The 17,989-nt window shown below is 38.4% G+C and overlaps 1 protein-coding gene across 2 annotated transcripts in view; it reads right to left on the reverse strand.

Annotated features, from left to right (window-relative positions):
* Nucleotides 1-1,834: 1,834 nt before the first annotated feature.
* HIPK3 (homeodomain interacting protein kinase 3) overlaps nucleotides 1,835-17,989 on the reverse strand; it is a 73,875-nt gene continuing 57,720 nt past the window's right edge. Inside the window, exons 9-16 of one of the 2 annotated variants that reach the window (XM_026850815.1) lie at nucleotides 14,406-14,527; nucleotides 14,114-14,238; nucleotides 13,844-14,005; nucleotides 12,632-12,928; nucleotides 11,591-11,731; nucleotides 8,017-8,252; nucleotides 7,626-7,753; nucleotides 1,835-5,974 (exon numbers count right to left, since the gene is read on the reverse strand). In XM_026850815.1, coding sequence (XP_026706616.1) covers nucleotides 5,498-5,974; nucleotides 7,626-7,753; nucleotides 8,017-8,252; nucleotides 11,591-11,731; nucleotides 12,632-12,928; nucleotides 13,844-14,005; nucleotides 14,114-14,238; nucleotides 14,406-14,527 — 1,688 coding nt within the window. In that variant the 3' untranslated portion in view covers nucleotides 1,835-5,497. The remainder of the gene's footprint in view (nucleotides 5,975-7,625; nucleotides 7,754-8,016; nucleotides 8,253-11,590; nucleotides 11,732-12,631; nucleotides 12,929-13,843; nucleotides 14,006-14,113; nucleotides 14,239-14,405; nucleotides 14,528-17,989) is intronic. The other variant, XM_026850816.1, reaches the window with a different exon arrangement.

Genomic DNA, 17,989 nt, shown 5'->3' on the forward strand with positions numbered 1-17,989 from the left:
CTTCACCATTCTAACAAAGAATACTCAGTGCTGTTCCCCAGGACAGGGCCTGCTAGAATTATCTGAATCTGCTTAGAGCACACAGGCACCTCCGCTGGGAGATAACATGCACCTTCTTACAGGCGAAAGGTAGGAAGATACAATTCACATCAATCGCGGTTCAACTTTATCCATGGTTTAATATGCCTTCCCGCACAGCCGGACAGACTGACCACCGCAGTCACCGTGTGGGAAGAGAGGCAGGAAGGGCTGCAGCACTCCCCTGTGCTCGCCAGAGCCCAAACACTACGAGGAAGTCACGGCTCTGTGAGCAGGGAGCAGCAGTATTTCACCGCCCTGCCGAAACTTTGACTCACGCTCCCCTCAATGCACTTACAGGAGCTGGAGCCACGGCACGCGTGAGGCACAGCGATTCCTGTGAAGCTACCACGATTGTCAGGACTGTCCTGCTCTGGGAGTGAGACCAAACAGTAGCTTCTCTGTCGCCTCCCAGAGACCAATCATCTCTCCAGCTGAAAACCTAAGCTAATTCATTGAGAAAACAGAGCGTCATCCTGAACCCATCTGTCCCACTACAGATCTGTGGCATGTGACTGTCCCGTTGACTCCGACAGCTTTTTCCTTAAATGAATCTACTATCCTAACTGCAGTATAAATTTGTCCTTTGCTTTTAGTGACGGGGAAAATACCACATTTTAAACCAGCGTTAGTCATCCTAAAGACAGATGAGAAGATTACTTACTCATAATAATCTGTCCTAGTCCTACCCTTCCACAGGACAGGCAAGACCACAGGGGACAGTCGGACGTTATTGCTAATAGAAACCAAGAACAGAAAGGACTTCACAGACAGCGTATTCCCTCGGAAAGGCTCAGGCTGTCCTTTCTTGTTTGTTAGATGTTGTCAAAAGTGTGAAATACACCAAGGCAGTGGCTCTATTTGCTATGGAAAATGTGGAATATAGATACCAATATCAACACGCATTTAAAAGTCAGTAACGCAGGAGTCTAACTGTAAAGACTGAAAAAGAAGCAGCTTTCACAGCAAGAGGTGTCTGCAGAATTTGGACAGATGTGTTCCCATGTAGCCTACGGTTCAGTGCTGCAGGAAAAGCTTTGCAGACACTGTTACCAACTTGCCTTGAAGAGCTGTGAAAGCTCAGTAAAGCAGCGCCTCGTGTTTAGCAAAGGAAAGCTTTCTGTCTGGAATATTTTGGTATCCAAAAAATACATTGCGCTGCCCTTTCAGCCTTTCACGTTTCGTTTATGACAGCAGGACAGAAAGCACGCCACCTCCCCGATACACGTACCCGACAGCCCGCTCCCTGACAGCTCCCAAACCACCAGATTGCAGTAAGCCCCGCAGCCCTGTGGCAGAACGAGCACATTTGGCTGCAAGAGCAGCAGCGGCCGTGCCTTCCACGGCCACCTGGCGCACGCCAGGGTGGCCATCTGGAGCCACCGGGCGCGCGGGGCCACGTCCAGCAGCAGGAGCACCTGCCCGCTGGCCAAGCAGCAGTTGCCGCAGGCTTGGTACAAGCTACAGCAGCACCAGGGATGTATCTGCTGGTATCTGGGCCAGATAACTTTTCTCTAAGGTTGTCAAAGTGGGACATCCAGAACGAAGAACCTTCGAGGTTTGGCTACGCGCAAGGCAGAAGAATCTCAAGATCCTCCTAAGCAAACCTTGAAAGGTAATAACATAAAGTTTCATAAAGAAGATGAGTCAAATGATTATACCAGAATTTCAGAGCCCTCCCTCGGAATTTTCATCACCTTTTACCTTCATCCAGCCTTGACGTAACCCAGCAAAAAATGAAAGCCACTAAAAGCCATCTGCTGCAATATATATTTTAATTCAAAGTGAATCTCGACAGTAATACACCATAAATTCTTATTTTGACACTCACCAAAATAGTCACCTGGAAAACCCGCTTTTTGTGACAAAGTACAGAAGGCTTGGTCACATTTAAATCACTGAGAACTAGAAAGAAATACTATCGCAAACTGTAAGAGACATTACATCCATAAAAAATTTTTCCCAGTCCTCATATTGTAATATTGCACAGTGCAATTGCTACATGGCGAACTAGTGTAGCATAGAAATTCAAAGCAAAAAAAAAAAAAAAAAAGAAAAAAAAAAGCCACAAGTCTACAAATTGTTAAACAGTAACAGTTCAAACTTATTAATCAAGTCTCTATCACTGGGTATTTCTAGAACAAGTCTTCCTACAGCTTGCAGTGTGATTTAACTTTTACTTAACACAAACCGAGTTAATTAGCAGTAAAACCAGAAAATTTAAACATTAAAACCAAAAAAAGTTAATACAGTAGCATATTTGACCAATAAAACACCCTGAAGTAAAGTTAAAAACTGAACATAAGAAATTCATATAAAATCTTGCAAATTAAAGTAATATGCAATTCTGTAGTCATGCAGTGTTTTATTTAAAAAAAGGCATTAAAACGGTAACGTATAAATGCTTCTCAGTGGATGGCTTTTTTCACAGAAAAGGCCCTCACCCTGAAAGCTTGTTTTTTTTTTTTTTTTTTTTTTTTTTTTTCTCTCCTGCAGACGGGCCCCAGACACTCGCAGTGACAAGAGCCCGTTCCCTCCGAGTGTATTGCAGGATGGGGGACAGGTCACCCCAGTATATTGAATTTAAGCTGTGTCAGGATCCCAAATATTTCATTCTTTGAAATGCAGACATTTCTAGAATTACAACACATAGAAAGAGCAGCAGATCTAATTCGGGGCGCATTTACAGCAACTTTTTTCCTGCATGTGATAGGATACCGTTGTGATATACAGAGAATCGTGTCAATTTAACAAGCAAGTTAGCTTAAAACCTTAAGCACAGTAAAAAGAAAGTACAGTAAATACATTAGACCAATGAAGATCCCCATGGCCCCAGAAAAAAAAAAATGCAGTATTTTTTTGTTTTGTTTTGTTATCACAATACAAAATTCCTTTTCTCCTTTTGCATTGGTGATTCTTGGTGTGTCCATTGCCTGCAATGGAGCGAGCACCAAAAAAAAAAACCATCGCTTCCCAACACAAGGGAGTGAACAGAAAACTACCTGCTGGACCATACAGCACAAGTTGGAAGTGGTAAGGTGGATATCCAATTTGAGCGTTTTCTCGACTCCTTATATTTAGGCTTTATATATGTGTTGATAAGATTTCAAATTCATCAGGATACTCCTATAGTTTCTAATGTATACTTTATATACATACACTTGTAAAAAATGCATAGAGTTGGTTACTAAAAACACTGAAACTCTTGGGAAAAGTTAGGTTTCTTAATTTTCAGTGTGATTAAAAACGAACTGCTGGTATTTTTATTATTCTTTTTTAATGATCTAATACTGTTGTATTTTAGTTATTACTTAAAAATAAATCAAATGTAGGCACATTTATTTCATTCAGACATTCATTAAATAAAACACTGCTTGTGTTAGTGGAGTAAAGAAAAAGATTACCAGTTATTAGCTTATTGACAGAGTTAAACTCAAATGCTTTGCACTCTTATTCCAGTCAACATTGCAAGGATTGTATTCCAGATTTTGTTTTAAAAAAAAGTTAAGTCAAGCCTGCAAGATGCAGCTTAAGTGTCTACACAATGCCAATATGAAAACATTAAAAAAAAAAAAAATTAAGTTACATCAATACATCCACTTATATGCAGTGATGAGCTCAAAGTTAATGGAGATAAAATACTGATGCAAATAACACGCCCCCAAAAAACATATGCAATCATCTTCCATCATTTACAGTATAGTAGTTACGACACTTCAAACATTAAAACGAAATTAAAAAAAAAAAACAAACAAACAAACAAAAACCAACAAAAAAAAAAAAAAAAACCCAAACCCAAAACCCAGCTTCTATTTCATGTAATTAGACTTGTACAGAAATTAGAAGGCTAAGAAAGAACTAGTTAATCACCTAATTTCACAGCTATCTGAAGTGGCAATCATTATATAGCAGCTTATCTATGATACATTCAAGATAAATGATACAATTTATTACTTGCCCATAAGCTAAAACACAGCCTCAGCTTAATACCTTCCGTAAATCCCATCTCTACACTACAGTATACTTGAGGTCTATGAAAAAGTAGCTACCTTGTACAGGAAATGGATGATTAAGTCTTTGGTGCTGCAAAAGCAACTTCATTTGAACAAAACAAAAAAAACGAAAAGACACACTTCCTAAGGAAAAAAATAAAAATGCAAAAAGCATGTAATTTACGTCCCTGACGGAATGTATTAAATAAGCAAACACACACAACAGGCTAAAACAAATACTATCGTGTAAAAAGACTAAAACCTCTCCCATGCATAAATGAAAGATTGCACACAAAGAACTCACATCTTTTCAAGCTTCAACAGTAAATATTCTGCTACTAGTTATTTAAATACTGCACGGTTTGCTCAAGCTAAGATGAAACCACATCATGGATCAATGAGCACTTGGCTTTTTCTCTCGTTAGCTAGTCAGTCATGCCTACCGCACCTCTAAACGTTTTATTATATCCCATTAGACAAACACTTTTAAAATAAACTACTTAGGTTGTATTGCAGTTCCATTTACCAGTATGAAGTACTGTGTTGTGTGTCACTACTCAATAGCTACTAAATCAACTTTTCTGAAGCACTACTAGTCTTGTCTTGAAGCTAGATCATTCTGGGGGGAAAAAAAAAAAAAAAAAGAAAAAAAAAAAGACAGCAAAATTCAGCTACAGCAAAACATGCTGCCTTCTCAGTAAGAAAAAACACACCAATACTAAAATCATACCACACAAAACCCAAAATGAGCATTTCGCTATCAAAAAATCAGCAGATCTGAATTTTTAAGTGCTGCAGTCCTCAACATTTATATATAAGTAATAACATTAACAACCTCAAATATTTAAGGCACTATGTGTGGGAACAGTTTACAATGCAGCTGAGATTATTTTTTTTTTTTTTTTTTTTTTTTTTTTTTTTGCCCATGCAAAAGACACATGCAATGTGAAGAACAACAGCTCAACTTTTAGATAAGTGACCCAACATTTAAACACCAAGATACGCAATACAAACAAGTTACTTCTACACTGTACTGCTGACACATGTGCATCTGTTGCTCTAGTTCTGTACACTGAATGGCTTCCCAAATGTAGACGTGTCTTGCACTAGTTAGAAGGCAATTTTATAAAAAATAGCAGGAGCAAAACAAGATTTCTGCTCCCGTAAGTCACCTGTCTAAAGTTACTATATAAGAAGATAACATGACCAAAGACAAGGTATACCAAATGTGCAAAACACATTAAAAGTGAGTTTGTTTGTTTGTTTTTTTTTAAAGCTCAGAGTTGTTTAAATTGCACCCAAGTCTACATGATTCAAAAAAATAATTTTCCTGTTGTGCCATGGCTAATATTTAATAAATACCATGTTTCTTCTTAAACCAAAACTTCTGTATCATTGAGCTTCCTCAATATACTGTATTTGAGTTCTCACATAAACGGATACTGGCTGAGTTTTGTTGGACTCAACGGAAATCCTGTGTAAGCAGGTGATGCTGCAATGTACGAATGCGGTGGGAAAATTGGTTTGTATTGAGTCTGATGAATGGTTGGGGAAGGTAAGAGACGGGGATTTATGCCAACCGGAACTTGGTGTACTATACCACTGGGATGAGATATATTGTACGTTGGATGTTGTAACAAGGGTCTTGAGGTACACGGCGAGGCAAGGAGGTGGGCAACAGGTGCAGCAGTACTCAGGGGTGCCGATGACGGGTAGGGAAGGATAGCGGGCTGTCCTCCAAGGTGGGTACTTCCAGAGAGATGCGCGTGCACCGTGGTGGGATTTGGACTTCCTTGAGGAAGGGAGAAAGCGTGACCTGCAACGCTGCCTGGGATGTAAGCCTGCTGCCTCCGATGAGAGTAGTTTCCATTCCATTCCTGCGGCCCAGATCCAAAGGGCTGAACCTGTTCACACAGAGAAATGGGCAGGTCTTAGTTATTTTGCAGTACAAAGAGAGTTTGAAAAATGGAATAATGCACTAAAACTAGTCAACTTAAAAATCAAGAGAAATATCGAGATAGGAATAATTAAATGCTTAAACAAAAAAAAAAAATAGAGTAGCTATTTAGATAGTAGCACAGACAGGAATTCTGACAAGAAGGGATGGTAAACAGAACACAAGTTATCTTAATGCTCTTGCAAAAAAAAAAAAAAAGATAAAATGCCATGCTGGGCTGTTTTAACAGAAATACCATGTATCACATGAGCAAGGTGCTTATTCCACCCTACTCAGCACTGGCTTGGCATCAATTGGAAGTGCCGTGTTCAGTTTGGGCACCATAATGAGGCACAAAGAGGACAAATAGGAGAGAAATTTTAGAGGAGAGCAGAAAAAAAATAATAAACGGATTGAAAATATCTGAGACAACTAGGCAAACAGAAGTCTAGGGCTATGATCACAGGAAGATGTGACAATCATTAACAGTTACAAGGCAAAAGATTAAAAATCAATTACTCCTATTAAATGACGCAGACTTCAAACTACACAGGGCATCTACCAAAGAAGGAAGGATCAGCATAAATTTCTGCAATGAAAATAACGTTCTACACTTTCTGCCAAGAGGCCGAAGAGCTGCAGTCATTGAAGAGATTAAAAATTAATACTGTGCTGATCATATTAAGGTTTGCTTAGAATTAATTAAACCAATCCTTCTGCATAATCATGAAGAAGAGGAGATGGTGTCACCCATCTAAATATTTCTTTCGACCTAAACTATTCAAGTCATTATTGGTAAATCCTCTTATCTACATGTAGCATGCTTGCATTTAGTATTTAACTTAGAATTTAACATTCACAGTTAGTTATACTTCCCGAGACTTATACGAACAGGTACTGATAATAAATGTACCTCCAGATACCTAACCAAAGCTCAAGGCAGCTACAATTTAAAATTAATTAATTAAGAAGGGCTTAAACTTGATGTCATATGTCAACTTCAGTTCTCGGCCGCAGTAGACACAATGACTATGTTGTTAGGTAACTATAAACGTAACTTTCACATTAGCTTTGAGTATTTTCCAACACCGAACTACAGTCACAACTTCTTCCCCTGCCAGATTCACGACCTGGCAGCAAAGGTAAGAAACTGTGGGGTTTGCTAAGCTCTATCCCCTCTCTGGATACTCAAACTACAAGGATTTTCATGCACACTGCTTACAGAACAAGACTGAAATAGAGACCCAGTTTTTAAACTGCACACTGAGTATTTTAGCATTTGGGTGTAGGGGAAAAAAAATATGCTAATGGATTTTTCATTTTGTCTTGTGCTTTGATTTTATATAGGCATTGATAATTTTCCCAGAATGGCTTTTCTATCATTTTTTTAAAATGAAGTAAGCTGCTTTAAGGAAAATGACCAAAAGTAAAAGACACTTAGGACTTGACCAGTAAATTGAAATCCATTTTTCAACATTTTAACACTTTGGCAGTAAAGCTTTGAAAACCTGCAGTTGCCATTTACAGCAACTGAAATTATATAAGCGTTCAGCATGTTTGGAACCTCAAAACAGCAAAAAAAAAACCAAAACTTCTTAAATATGAGTAAGGACACATACCTGACTGAAGTTTATATGTTGCTGATGGAATGCTGATGTCAGTTTTTGCTGACGGTTTCCTACTACAGAAGACTGGTTTATTCTTCCCAGGACAGCCCGACCCTTTTTCAGTGGCTGGCACGTAGCATCTTCCAAAATATAAATGAGCAATGTTATATTTTTGTTGTTACTGTTCTAACAAAAGTTAGACGAAGTTTCATTTGCTGCAGCATACAGGGAGAAATACTAAAATAATACACTAAAGCCTTAAAAAAAAAGACAATTTAGGAGTGTTTATAGCAGATATATGAGTAAGTCAAAATCTTTATACGTATGGCTATTGAATCGACATTCAAATTCCTATTATTACCTAATTGGTATAGAAAGAAAAAACACACCTGAACTAACCTACCTGTATTCACCATCTGTTCATCAAGATGTAGCCTGTTTTCAAGTCTCATGGGTGGTACCACTACCGTGCAAACAGCTGATTTGGTTTCAGGATTAACCGATGCTCTTGCTTCCTTATTTTTATTGGTATTAGCTACAAAGCCATTTTCCACAAATGGGCTGTCATGTCCTGAAGAGTCTGAAGTTGGGGAACCATCCACTGTATCACATCCACTTTCCTGTTCGTCATCTGACATACTATCAAAAAAATGGAAGTATTGCATTGAAACAAATACATTCTCATAATATAGATGCGTTTTATTAAAGTGCCATAGAAAATGTGAAACTACTCAAGGGTGGATAAAAACGTCACATTTTAATTATACAAGCACAGACATTCAGATGGCAGTTCAACGTTCAAACTCATTCTACCCGTAATTTGCAAAGTTCAGAGAAAGGGGACAACTTCAACATAACGACGCAGACTCGCAACCCAACTTACACTCGCTTTTAAATTTATTTTTTAAATAATCTTGTATTTATAATCCAACTGAAATTTAGATTATTAGGCCAAATAAAGGGTTGTAGATTATTTTGTTTCTTCCTGAATCAAAACTTAGCAAGGTGTCCCAATGGTTATTACACTATCAAAAGAGAACCTGCTGATCTGATTTCCTTCTAGAAATCAACCACATCATGAAGCCTGCAAAAAGCCATCCCCGGGGCCTGCGAGAGTCAGGATGAGACAGAACGTGCTGAGGAAGCAACCTGCACGGTGGCAGGCAGCTCCCTCTCATCTGCATATCAACCACCAGCACCTACACTAGACCTTCTCTACTGAAAACTCAGGTCCCCGTGGAGCTCCTCCAGAGAGCGCTGCCTTTGCGTGACTGAGAGATTCTTATCAACAGATCTAGATCAAGGAGACAAATGCAACTCTCTGTCTACACAGTGGCTATTTTGGCTCTGGTGGTCTGCGAAATCCATGCTGGTCAAGTGGTGTGAACTCACCCATTCAACCACTGCTTTTACCAGAGCTGCTGGAAGGGGAAAGAGGTGGAGAAGCCAGCTCATAATAATAGCCTTGGCTATTACTGAAGCTCTGTGCTTGTATCAGAAGAAGGGCGGGCTAAGAAGGTGGTGAATGCCAGCTGCCAGAAGCAAGACCACAGTACAATCAGTGGAACCAGGACCAAATACCTTTTAGGCAGCAAGTAGTAAACAACCTGGGAAAGGAAACTAATTTACAATGAGGAATACTGCCAGAGAAGATATTAATCTCATTTACTCATTATTTATTAACACAGGCAAAAGGTACATCACAGACCTCTCACAAACAACAACAAAAAAGAGCTTTAACTAGTCCTCAACTGGGACTGTGCCAGGTATGGACTACAAAGATAGCAAGAGACATCCTTCACTTAATGGAGCTAAAATATGAAGTGATGAATAAGTAAGTGTAGATGCTAACAAAGTTCCCAGTTAGAGATAACTGGCATGAGAATTAAGAACTTCTATTAACTAGAAAAAAACATGAAAACCCCAGTCTATATTAAAAATTGGTGGAATACATGCTTAAGTAACAGCAGTGAATTTACTAACCCTTAAGCATATGGTCAAGTCTTTTGGTGATCTTATAGCATGGAAACTCAATTAAGATGATATATCTAAAACCATTTATAAATATTTTTTTTTTTAAAGTACTTTGACATTATGAGGGCCAGCACAAAAATCTGAGGTCTTAGTCAACAGAGCTAGATAATTCTAAATAGTTTAAGTAACAAATATTGATGCTGTGACAACTACTGAGCAATTAACTATATTTCTATATTCTTAAGTTTTGATTCAAGTTACTAATTATATGACTCACTAGAAGTCAAATGCTAATGGAAACAGAATCTGATACACTCCTCTACTGATATAAAGTTGAATTAGAAAGGAGAACTGAATTGCAGGTCAGTTCCTTGCAATTCAAAGAAAACACTAAAATCAAGCAGATCTTTATAAAAACAACTTGTCTGAAGTTTCAAATGTCCTGATATTAAAGATTATCAGAAGCAGGACTGACAATGTTACCTATCAACCGGTAAGACTACCTGACACCTCCCACCCCTTGTTACAAAAATCGTAACTAAAATTTAATCATTTGAATGGAAATTCTTGAAATGCTTCTTGTTATTCTCTTGGTTTACAATCAGAAATTACAAATGCTTGAAGATAAGGCCAAATGGATGTCAAAGTTGTTCATGCACAGGTTTTGGGGGGTTTTTTGGTTTTTTTTGGGTTTTTTTTTTTTGTTTGTTTTGGTTTTTTTTTTTTTTTTTTTACATTCCCCCCCTTTTTTGTGAGGAGAGGATTATATTTATATAAACAGAATAATTTATATAAGTAAATTATCCTTTAAAGCATTATTAAGTCAGACTGTCCAAAATTTAAAACATATAAATACAGAGTACAGGCAATTAAAGTCCTTGTCAATACACGCTGTGATAGAATCTTTAATTAAACTAACTTTTTTTTCATTAAGACTCCAATCTTACTCATTTTGCAAAAGGAAACTGCTCCAAGTCTGAATCACTCTTTTCTATATAGAGAGCTATTCTGCAGAAAATAGCAAGTGAACTGTAGAATAAAAATAAAAGAATTGGTCAGGCTCATAGCAGCCACAGATTGCTTGAAAAAAATGAATTGTATCCCTGGGTCACAGAATTTCTATGGGATATTGGGTAAATCCCATTAAACCAAATTTTCATCAATAGCAGCGACTACATATTCCAAATGTTCCTAGGTCTCCAAACTCACGTCTAAGAATCTGTTTTTGTGGAAGTGTCAATTACTCATAGCTACAAGTATTAACACATTAGTGCCAGAAGGGTAGAGATCAAAACAAGATGAAAAACCCCAACCGGGACATCCCACATCAGTGGGATCTTCTGACTGTGTCACAGGTCCACGTCGTGTGTGTGACAGACAGATATTTCAGAGTAAAGCTCTCAGATACTGCAGAAAAAATGCCATTCATTTTCTGAGTTGCATTGAATGTTTTTGTAAGAGTAAGTTTTGAAGAACGTGCAAAAAACCCAAGGCTTAAATAGACACGAAGCAGTGAATATAAAAATATGTAAAAGCTGCGCATATGAACAGCGTTCACATAAGGGAAGCTTAGGTTTGGTAGAATGAAACGGGGCATCAATGCCACTAAAGATACAATGCAAGATAGGCAGCGGGAGAACATGAAGGTGCAAGAATTAAAGATGTTCTGGTAACTTCAAATCTATCACATCCTACTTCAGCTTACTTAATTTTGCAGCCTTAGAAGATTTATGTTCTAAAGAAAGTTGCATGCAACATGCTTCTATTTTCTGTGCAAACGCCATTCAATATTGTGAAAACTCCCAATGTGGCAAGATGCATCTGTTCGGAATGCTAAAAGAACAGTCTATTCCGTGCAACTGTAGGTCAATTAATTCATTTTTAAATACATCGTTGAGCCTCACCAGATGGCAACATAACAAAGCTTTTGCGTTTTTTAGTATAAACTGAAGCTGCTGTATGTTAGGATCTTTCTTTTTGTGGGAAGAAGCACAATTTTTTACCTGTTGGACCTCTTGCAAGGAGATGGACTAGACTGTCCCGAGGAGCTGGTACTCAGAGTGCTATCAGGACTGCTGAGAGAACACACGCGGTCAATGTTCAGGGTATTCTGGCAGGCTTCACAGTCAAGGCTACCTTTACACCTACCACGTAAAAAGAAAGTGAGCAAACTTACCATCTCTCATTCTTTCTTTCCATACACCACTGACTTGGGTGTAATTACAGAATTAAAAAGGGGTCAAATATTAGAAATGGCCCCTTAAGTGTAAATTAATATCCAATTCCGGATTTCTTTTGCATCCAAAAGATATTTTAAACCTTTTCAGTGTTTTCTTGGAAATTCTAGACTAAATATGCATTTTCTGAAACATATTGAGTAATTTTTTTACTGAATCAATACTAAAACAAGTAGATAAGAGACTTGAATACAACAATTCATAGCCTTGAAACATTTGACAAAGTTTAGACTTAAGATACAAGTTCTTCCAGTTCAGAACCGTTACAAGTAAAAATAATCAAACAAACTTTTGTTGTTTGACTACAAGTAAAAAAAGTCAAACACTAAACTTTTAAGCCCTCATTTAAAATATACATGCTGCTTTGATAACTCTGTGAAAGAAAGCTCCTCTGGCAGACCATACTCAGCATCTGCTTTTATACCAAATGCACACCCTTTCAAACTGTTAGAGAAATACTTTTTACCCTTATGTATGTAATATTATCTACTGTAGAGTGATAACATTGATTATAGAAAGCCACAAGACTATCTTCAACAAATAAATAGGGTATGACAGCATTAAGAAAAAAAAATATGCTGGACCTAAAGGTATTCTGGTTTGAAAATGCCTAAGATGTATAGATTAATGAGGTCAACTTTTGAAAGTATTTTTCACTTTCAGATAATATCCTGCTACAGAGTTAACTTCTTAGTGAAATCTGATTACAAGTGGATTGTCTTTTTTTAACTCAGATTGATTACATACAGCAGCTATGCTCAGCTATATTTAAGTAACACCTTAACAACAGTAAACACTGATTCTTACTCTCTCAGTGAATGCGTCCGCCCTATGTCATCTTCATCCGTGTCACTGCTGATGGTGATCACGCTGACTGCTGGGCTGGGGGAGCCAGCAATGAAGATGGCCTGGCGCTGTTTGGTGGGAAGAGATGAATCAGGGTCCAGCCTGACCGATGCTTCACAACAGGTACTTTCCTGTCCTTCTGAGTTATGATTGTCCTGTGCTTCTATACAACTTATTCTCTTTACAGCCTTCAGGTTAAGTATCTTTGGAGATAGAAAGGCTGAATTTTGGATATTGGTATTTTGTAACACATTGCTCCTGTGAAGAAAACACACCATTTGATATTTAGTGAATCTCTACCAATAGACCCGAAAACTACTCTTTTCAACAAAAACAAAGGAAGCAATGTAGACTAACCCATAAATTTTCTAAACTAATACAAAGAAACACACAAAACAGTAGTCATAAATACACAGATGATTTCAGACATTAATAAAAAAATCCACACTACGTAATATTTAAGACAGATATTTGCAACAACATTCAATACAATACATTGAAAATCCTGTTTTCTTATAAAAGAAATTAAAATCCCATTTGGGCAAAACACAAGCAAACAAAACCTGGCCAGATATCCTGCGAAGATTCTCCCTGAAAACAAAAGCTGGTAGCCTCTGAATGAAATCCTTCCTTACCACCAGGCTGCTGACACTGCCCCCTGTAACCCATGCTTTCCCCTTTACTGAGCGTCCCACACCTTTGCAAATACTTTGTATGGCAGTGGGGAATATTTTATTCAGCAAACAGCTGAAGTGTTTTTGGTTACCAGTGAAAGAGAGACTATTCTTAAGATAACTGTACGGCATACTGCAACGGTGTTATGTACTGTCTCTTGACTTTTAGTTGTCTAAACCTGATATAACCTCACGCACATAAGCTTAGGAATATCTCAGAGCCACCTCCCCAAAGGCTATAAAGACAACATTGCTACCACGATAAGCACATACTAGTCAACAGGAACTAAAACCTCTTACTATTACAACTATTTGTTCCATCTAGTCTGTATTACCAAAAGAACATTGAAAACTTAGGGCAGAAAGGACAAATTTTTCCAAAAGACCATTTAAGTACAATTGTCACTAACAAACGTGCCACTTTCACAAGCCATTCCCCTTTCCAGCGAACGGCAACTACAGATACAATATCTCTGAATGCCAGAAATATTCTACCAACCTGTTCTGACACAGTTTGTTCCTCTTGGTAGCTGCAGGCTGAGGCCAGACAACATGTGCAATGCCCACACTAATTGGCTGAGGGGCAGACAAGGTTATCTGATGTGTTAAAAGAGGCTGCGGTATCAGTGAATTGTAATGGGTGCCCTGGGTAATCATCTTCCTGCGGAAAAGTAAAGGAAGTTTTAAATTGCAAGTCATTTGCATCGGCATCCATAGGTCTTGTTAAATCAAAGCCGTTAAGGCACTGCACAAAAATATGTGGACTTACCCCCAGTCTCCCAGCCTCTGTGGGCCAGCCACAGGATCAGAGGTCAGAGATGTAGCAGGAGCTGCCACTGGTGCTACTTGCTGCCACGCAGGAACCAGTATTTGCTGGGTCTGATTCGACCACGTCTGCGGTGAAGCAGAGAAGATTTCATGAGACATGGAACGGCTGAACTTCGGTTAGGTGCTTGTAGTTCAGCACAAAACAGAAGAGGGACTGCAACAGAACTCTACAGGGAAAAAATATTTACTAACTCGTAAAACAAATAAGATTTTTACTTTAAAAGTAGGCCAACCTGAGAAAGGATTCCTGCTCGAATCTGTAGCGGCTGAATTGTGTGGGCTTGGGTCATCAACGGAACTGCGTTATCCACCCTCAGGGAGAAACTGGTAGGTTTGCTATGGTTTGTAGGAATTCCTATCAAGGAGAAAAGCACATACCCAAGCTTTAAGCAAAACACCAGCCTTACATATATTTTCTAAGCAAAATGAAAACACAAAGGATAATTTTGGAACGCTTTCCTATTTTTCCTTGATGGATTTATGACCTAACTCCACAATTTAGACTTTCAAGCCAAATAAATCAACATCTAAAAGATTTTTGTGCTATTACTTATCTGTACAAATATTTGATGCTGTAATTTCCAGAAAGAACTGCCAATAGCTATTATTTGGAAACAGACTACTAGAAAGCAGAATGACTTTGCCAGGAAGTTCTGCAAAGCTAAGCATTTACTCTTTATCACAAATTACATCAAAAGTATTTGAAAGGAAGCAGACAAAAGCAAGTAGAACTGAACGTCAAAGCTTCTCACAACTGACTCCTGCACTACTTCTGCTCTGTATTTCCAGCTAGCTGAAACCCATTCCTCTTAGCTTTTGTAGCTGGCAATGCCCCATGCATAATGTCCCTATTTGTTTCCATCTCTTTTGTGAGAAACAATGTAAAATTTTTTGCGTAAGCCATCAAATATTTGCAGTGGAATGCAAAGGAATAATCCTATTCCTCCCTTCATCAAAATAATGCAAACTGTAGCACTGTTGGAATATTACCACAAGCACATAATAGGAAAAAGATGCATCTCACACCCTGCATAGAGTTCATTATTGCCGCAGGAAACTAACAACATATAGCAAGGCTGCAATGTTTACTACTAATAATAATTTTTGACACAATAATGTTAAACTAAAATGAAACAAGATTTTTTTTCCCCAACAGATATTGCAACAGAACAGCTATGTTAGAAGAAAATACTGCCTAGACAAATATATTAATTTCATCTTCTAACTGCACTTTGTGTCTTGTGCTTTAGTCAAAGACTAAGCAATGGGTGTTTTCAAGAATTACAGATTTGTCTAGGTTGGAAAAGACCTTAAAGAACATCCAACAGTTCCCAACTACACTATATGCCTCAGTGCTGGGTCAACCCAATGCTTAAACCCCTCCAGGAATGGGGACTCCCCCCTGCCCTGGGCAGCCCATTCCAACGCCCAACAACTCTTTCTATAAATAAATGCTTCCTAATATCCAGTCTAAACCTTCCCTGGAGAGGCTTGGGGCCATTCCCTCTTGTCCTAGTGCTTACTAAAGAGACTCATCCCCAGCTTACCCCCATCCCCAGCAAGATTAAAAGTGGGGTGGTTTTTAAAATCTTAACAGTAAAGGATGAAGGAAAATCTTCAACTGATGTAATCTCTCACGTCATAACACAATACTGAGATATAACCACACAGTCCAAAGCTTTTCGTTTTGAAACACTGTTGACTAATTTTTTCCACACAGCCATCTAGAACAGCAACATCTTCTCTCTGCCAGAAGTAGCAAGCTTTAGCGCTTCAGATATTCGACAGAGTAGCCAAGCAGCGAAACCTTGAAGCAATGCCAGATACCATTAATATCCCCTCCCCTCTGTGCCAGCAACTCGTCACCTATGTGATGAAAACAATATATCCCCTTCATTGAGGCTGTAGCAGAATTTAAATTTGGAGATTTGTCATCAGAATAAAAATACAGTATATAGATCACAGATAGAATATTTGCCTGTACCGTGTCATTTTCTATTATCACAGAATGGTTTGGGTTGCAAGGGCCCTTAAAGATCATCTAGTCCCAACCCCTCCCTGTCCACTAGCCCACCTGTGCCAGGGCCTGACCCCCCTCACAGGGAGGAATTTCTTCCTTATATCTAATCTAAATCTACCCTCTTTCAGTTTAAAACCATTACCCCTCATCCTATCCCTACACCCCCTGATACAAAGTCCCTCCCCACCTTTCCTGTAGCCCCTTTAAGGACCAAAAGGATGCTGTAAAGTCTCCCCGGAGCCTTTTCTTCTAAAGTGATAAATAATCATTTATTCATCTGCGTATAATGAAAACAAAAGGGCTTTTAAATTATGGATTATGTCATTGTGTAAAGCGTATATACAATTTAAGTAAGAAATTACTTAGCCATACTGAGTGCTCAGAAGGAAATCTGTGTGAAGCTATGCATTTAGCTCTTAGAGCCTCTGACACTCTGCACAGTAAATACACATCACTTCCATGAGTTCCTGGAACCCGAGACAGATGCAGCCAGCACAAAATAACATTACTGAAAGCCTGCTGTACCTGTCTTTATCTAAAGGAAAAGAGTTCTCCAAGTTCAGGTTAAAAGTCTTCTGCTTTTTTTTTTTCCCCCTCAAGTGAATCTAGTGTGATTTCTAGAACTTCAAAATGTAGAGGGAGAACTAAGGAGGACTTTGAAAGTCATTCTTAAAAAAACCTACTTCCTATAAACTCCATCATTTCAAGATCTGATCTCAACATGAAGCTGAACGTCACCAAGACAGATAAAGTGCATCTTTGGAGATGAAGACTATAATCAAGCTGACTTAATAAGCAAACAGTATAAACTACCTTTCCCTCTCCATAAATGACTAATCCTAGTATATGAAAGTCTGTTTTTCACTGGCTCCTCTTTCATCAGCCCATTATAAACACAAAACCCCAAGTTTTTCTTGACATATTCTGAGATCTAAATGAGGTTTTAAAGACTCCTCCAAAAAATAAGACCCATATTTTCATGATGCAAACACAGGTTTTTAGGAAACAGAGGTCAACTGCATCACCATGTGTCCTTCTAGAGATGCATATGCTTATTTGGTCATTTTCTACACTGCAGAAATACCTCCATACTAGCATTTCTACCCTGCAGTCTTCCAAATGTTTCTGAGAATTAAATTCTCACCCAATTATTTCTTTCAATAAATACAAAATTGTAAGCTTAAATCAAGATTGTCATTTGTAATACAGGAGCGTTCAGCCAAGCTGCCCTTTCCTCCTCACACCACAACGCAATAAAAGTTCTGAAAGATGTAGTTATGTGTTTTTCAGCCATCAGAAAGCTGTGGCAGTTCTGTCCAGCTGTCCTGGTTCATCGTAACCGCAGAACAGTAAATGTGACAGGGTTTACATAGGGCAGCTACATCCCTAAAAGAAGGCTCAAGTTTCCAGATGTTTTCTTAAAACGTTCACTTTGAAGTCCAATTAAAAAACCCAACTTTACTATCCAGACAGATTTATCACAAGAACTGTTCTATTTTCTCATTCTTACCCCAGGATACCTTACAGATGTAGTTGGGGGAGGGGGGAAGAATCAAAAATAAAAGAAAAAGCAAACCCCAAATCACAACCAAATCAACAAACAAAAAACCCCAATGTAAACAGACCCGCCAAAAAAACCCACAAAAAACTGCACCCACTAAAAAACCACCACAACACTGATATTCCCTTCATCTTGTTTCCTCTCCAAGTTTATTTCAGAATACCCTCCTGTCTTGCTTCAACTTTCACAACGTCCCTTTATTTTATCCAAGATAAGTATGTATGTACAGATATCTT

The sequence above is a fragment of the Athene cunicularia genome, assembly GCF_003259725.1.
Source record: "Athene cunicularia isolate RWA chromosome 5 unlocalized genomic scaffold, athCun1 chr5_part3, whole genome shotgun sequence".
Taxonomy (NCBI): domain Eukaryota; kingdom Metazoa; phylum Chordata; class Aves; order Strigiformes; family Strigidae; genus Athene; species Athene cunicularia.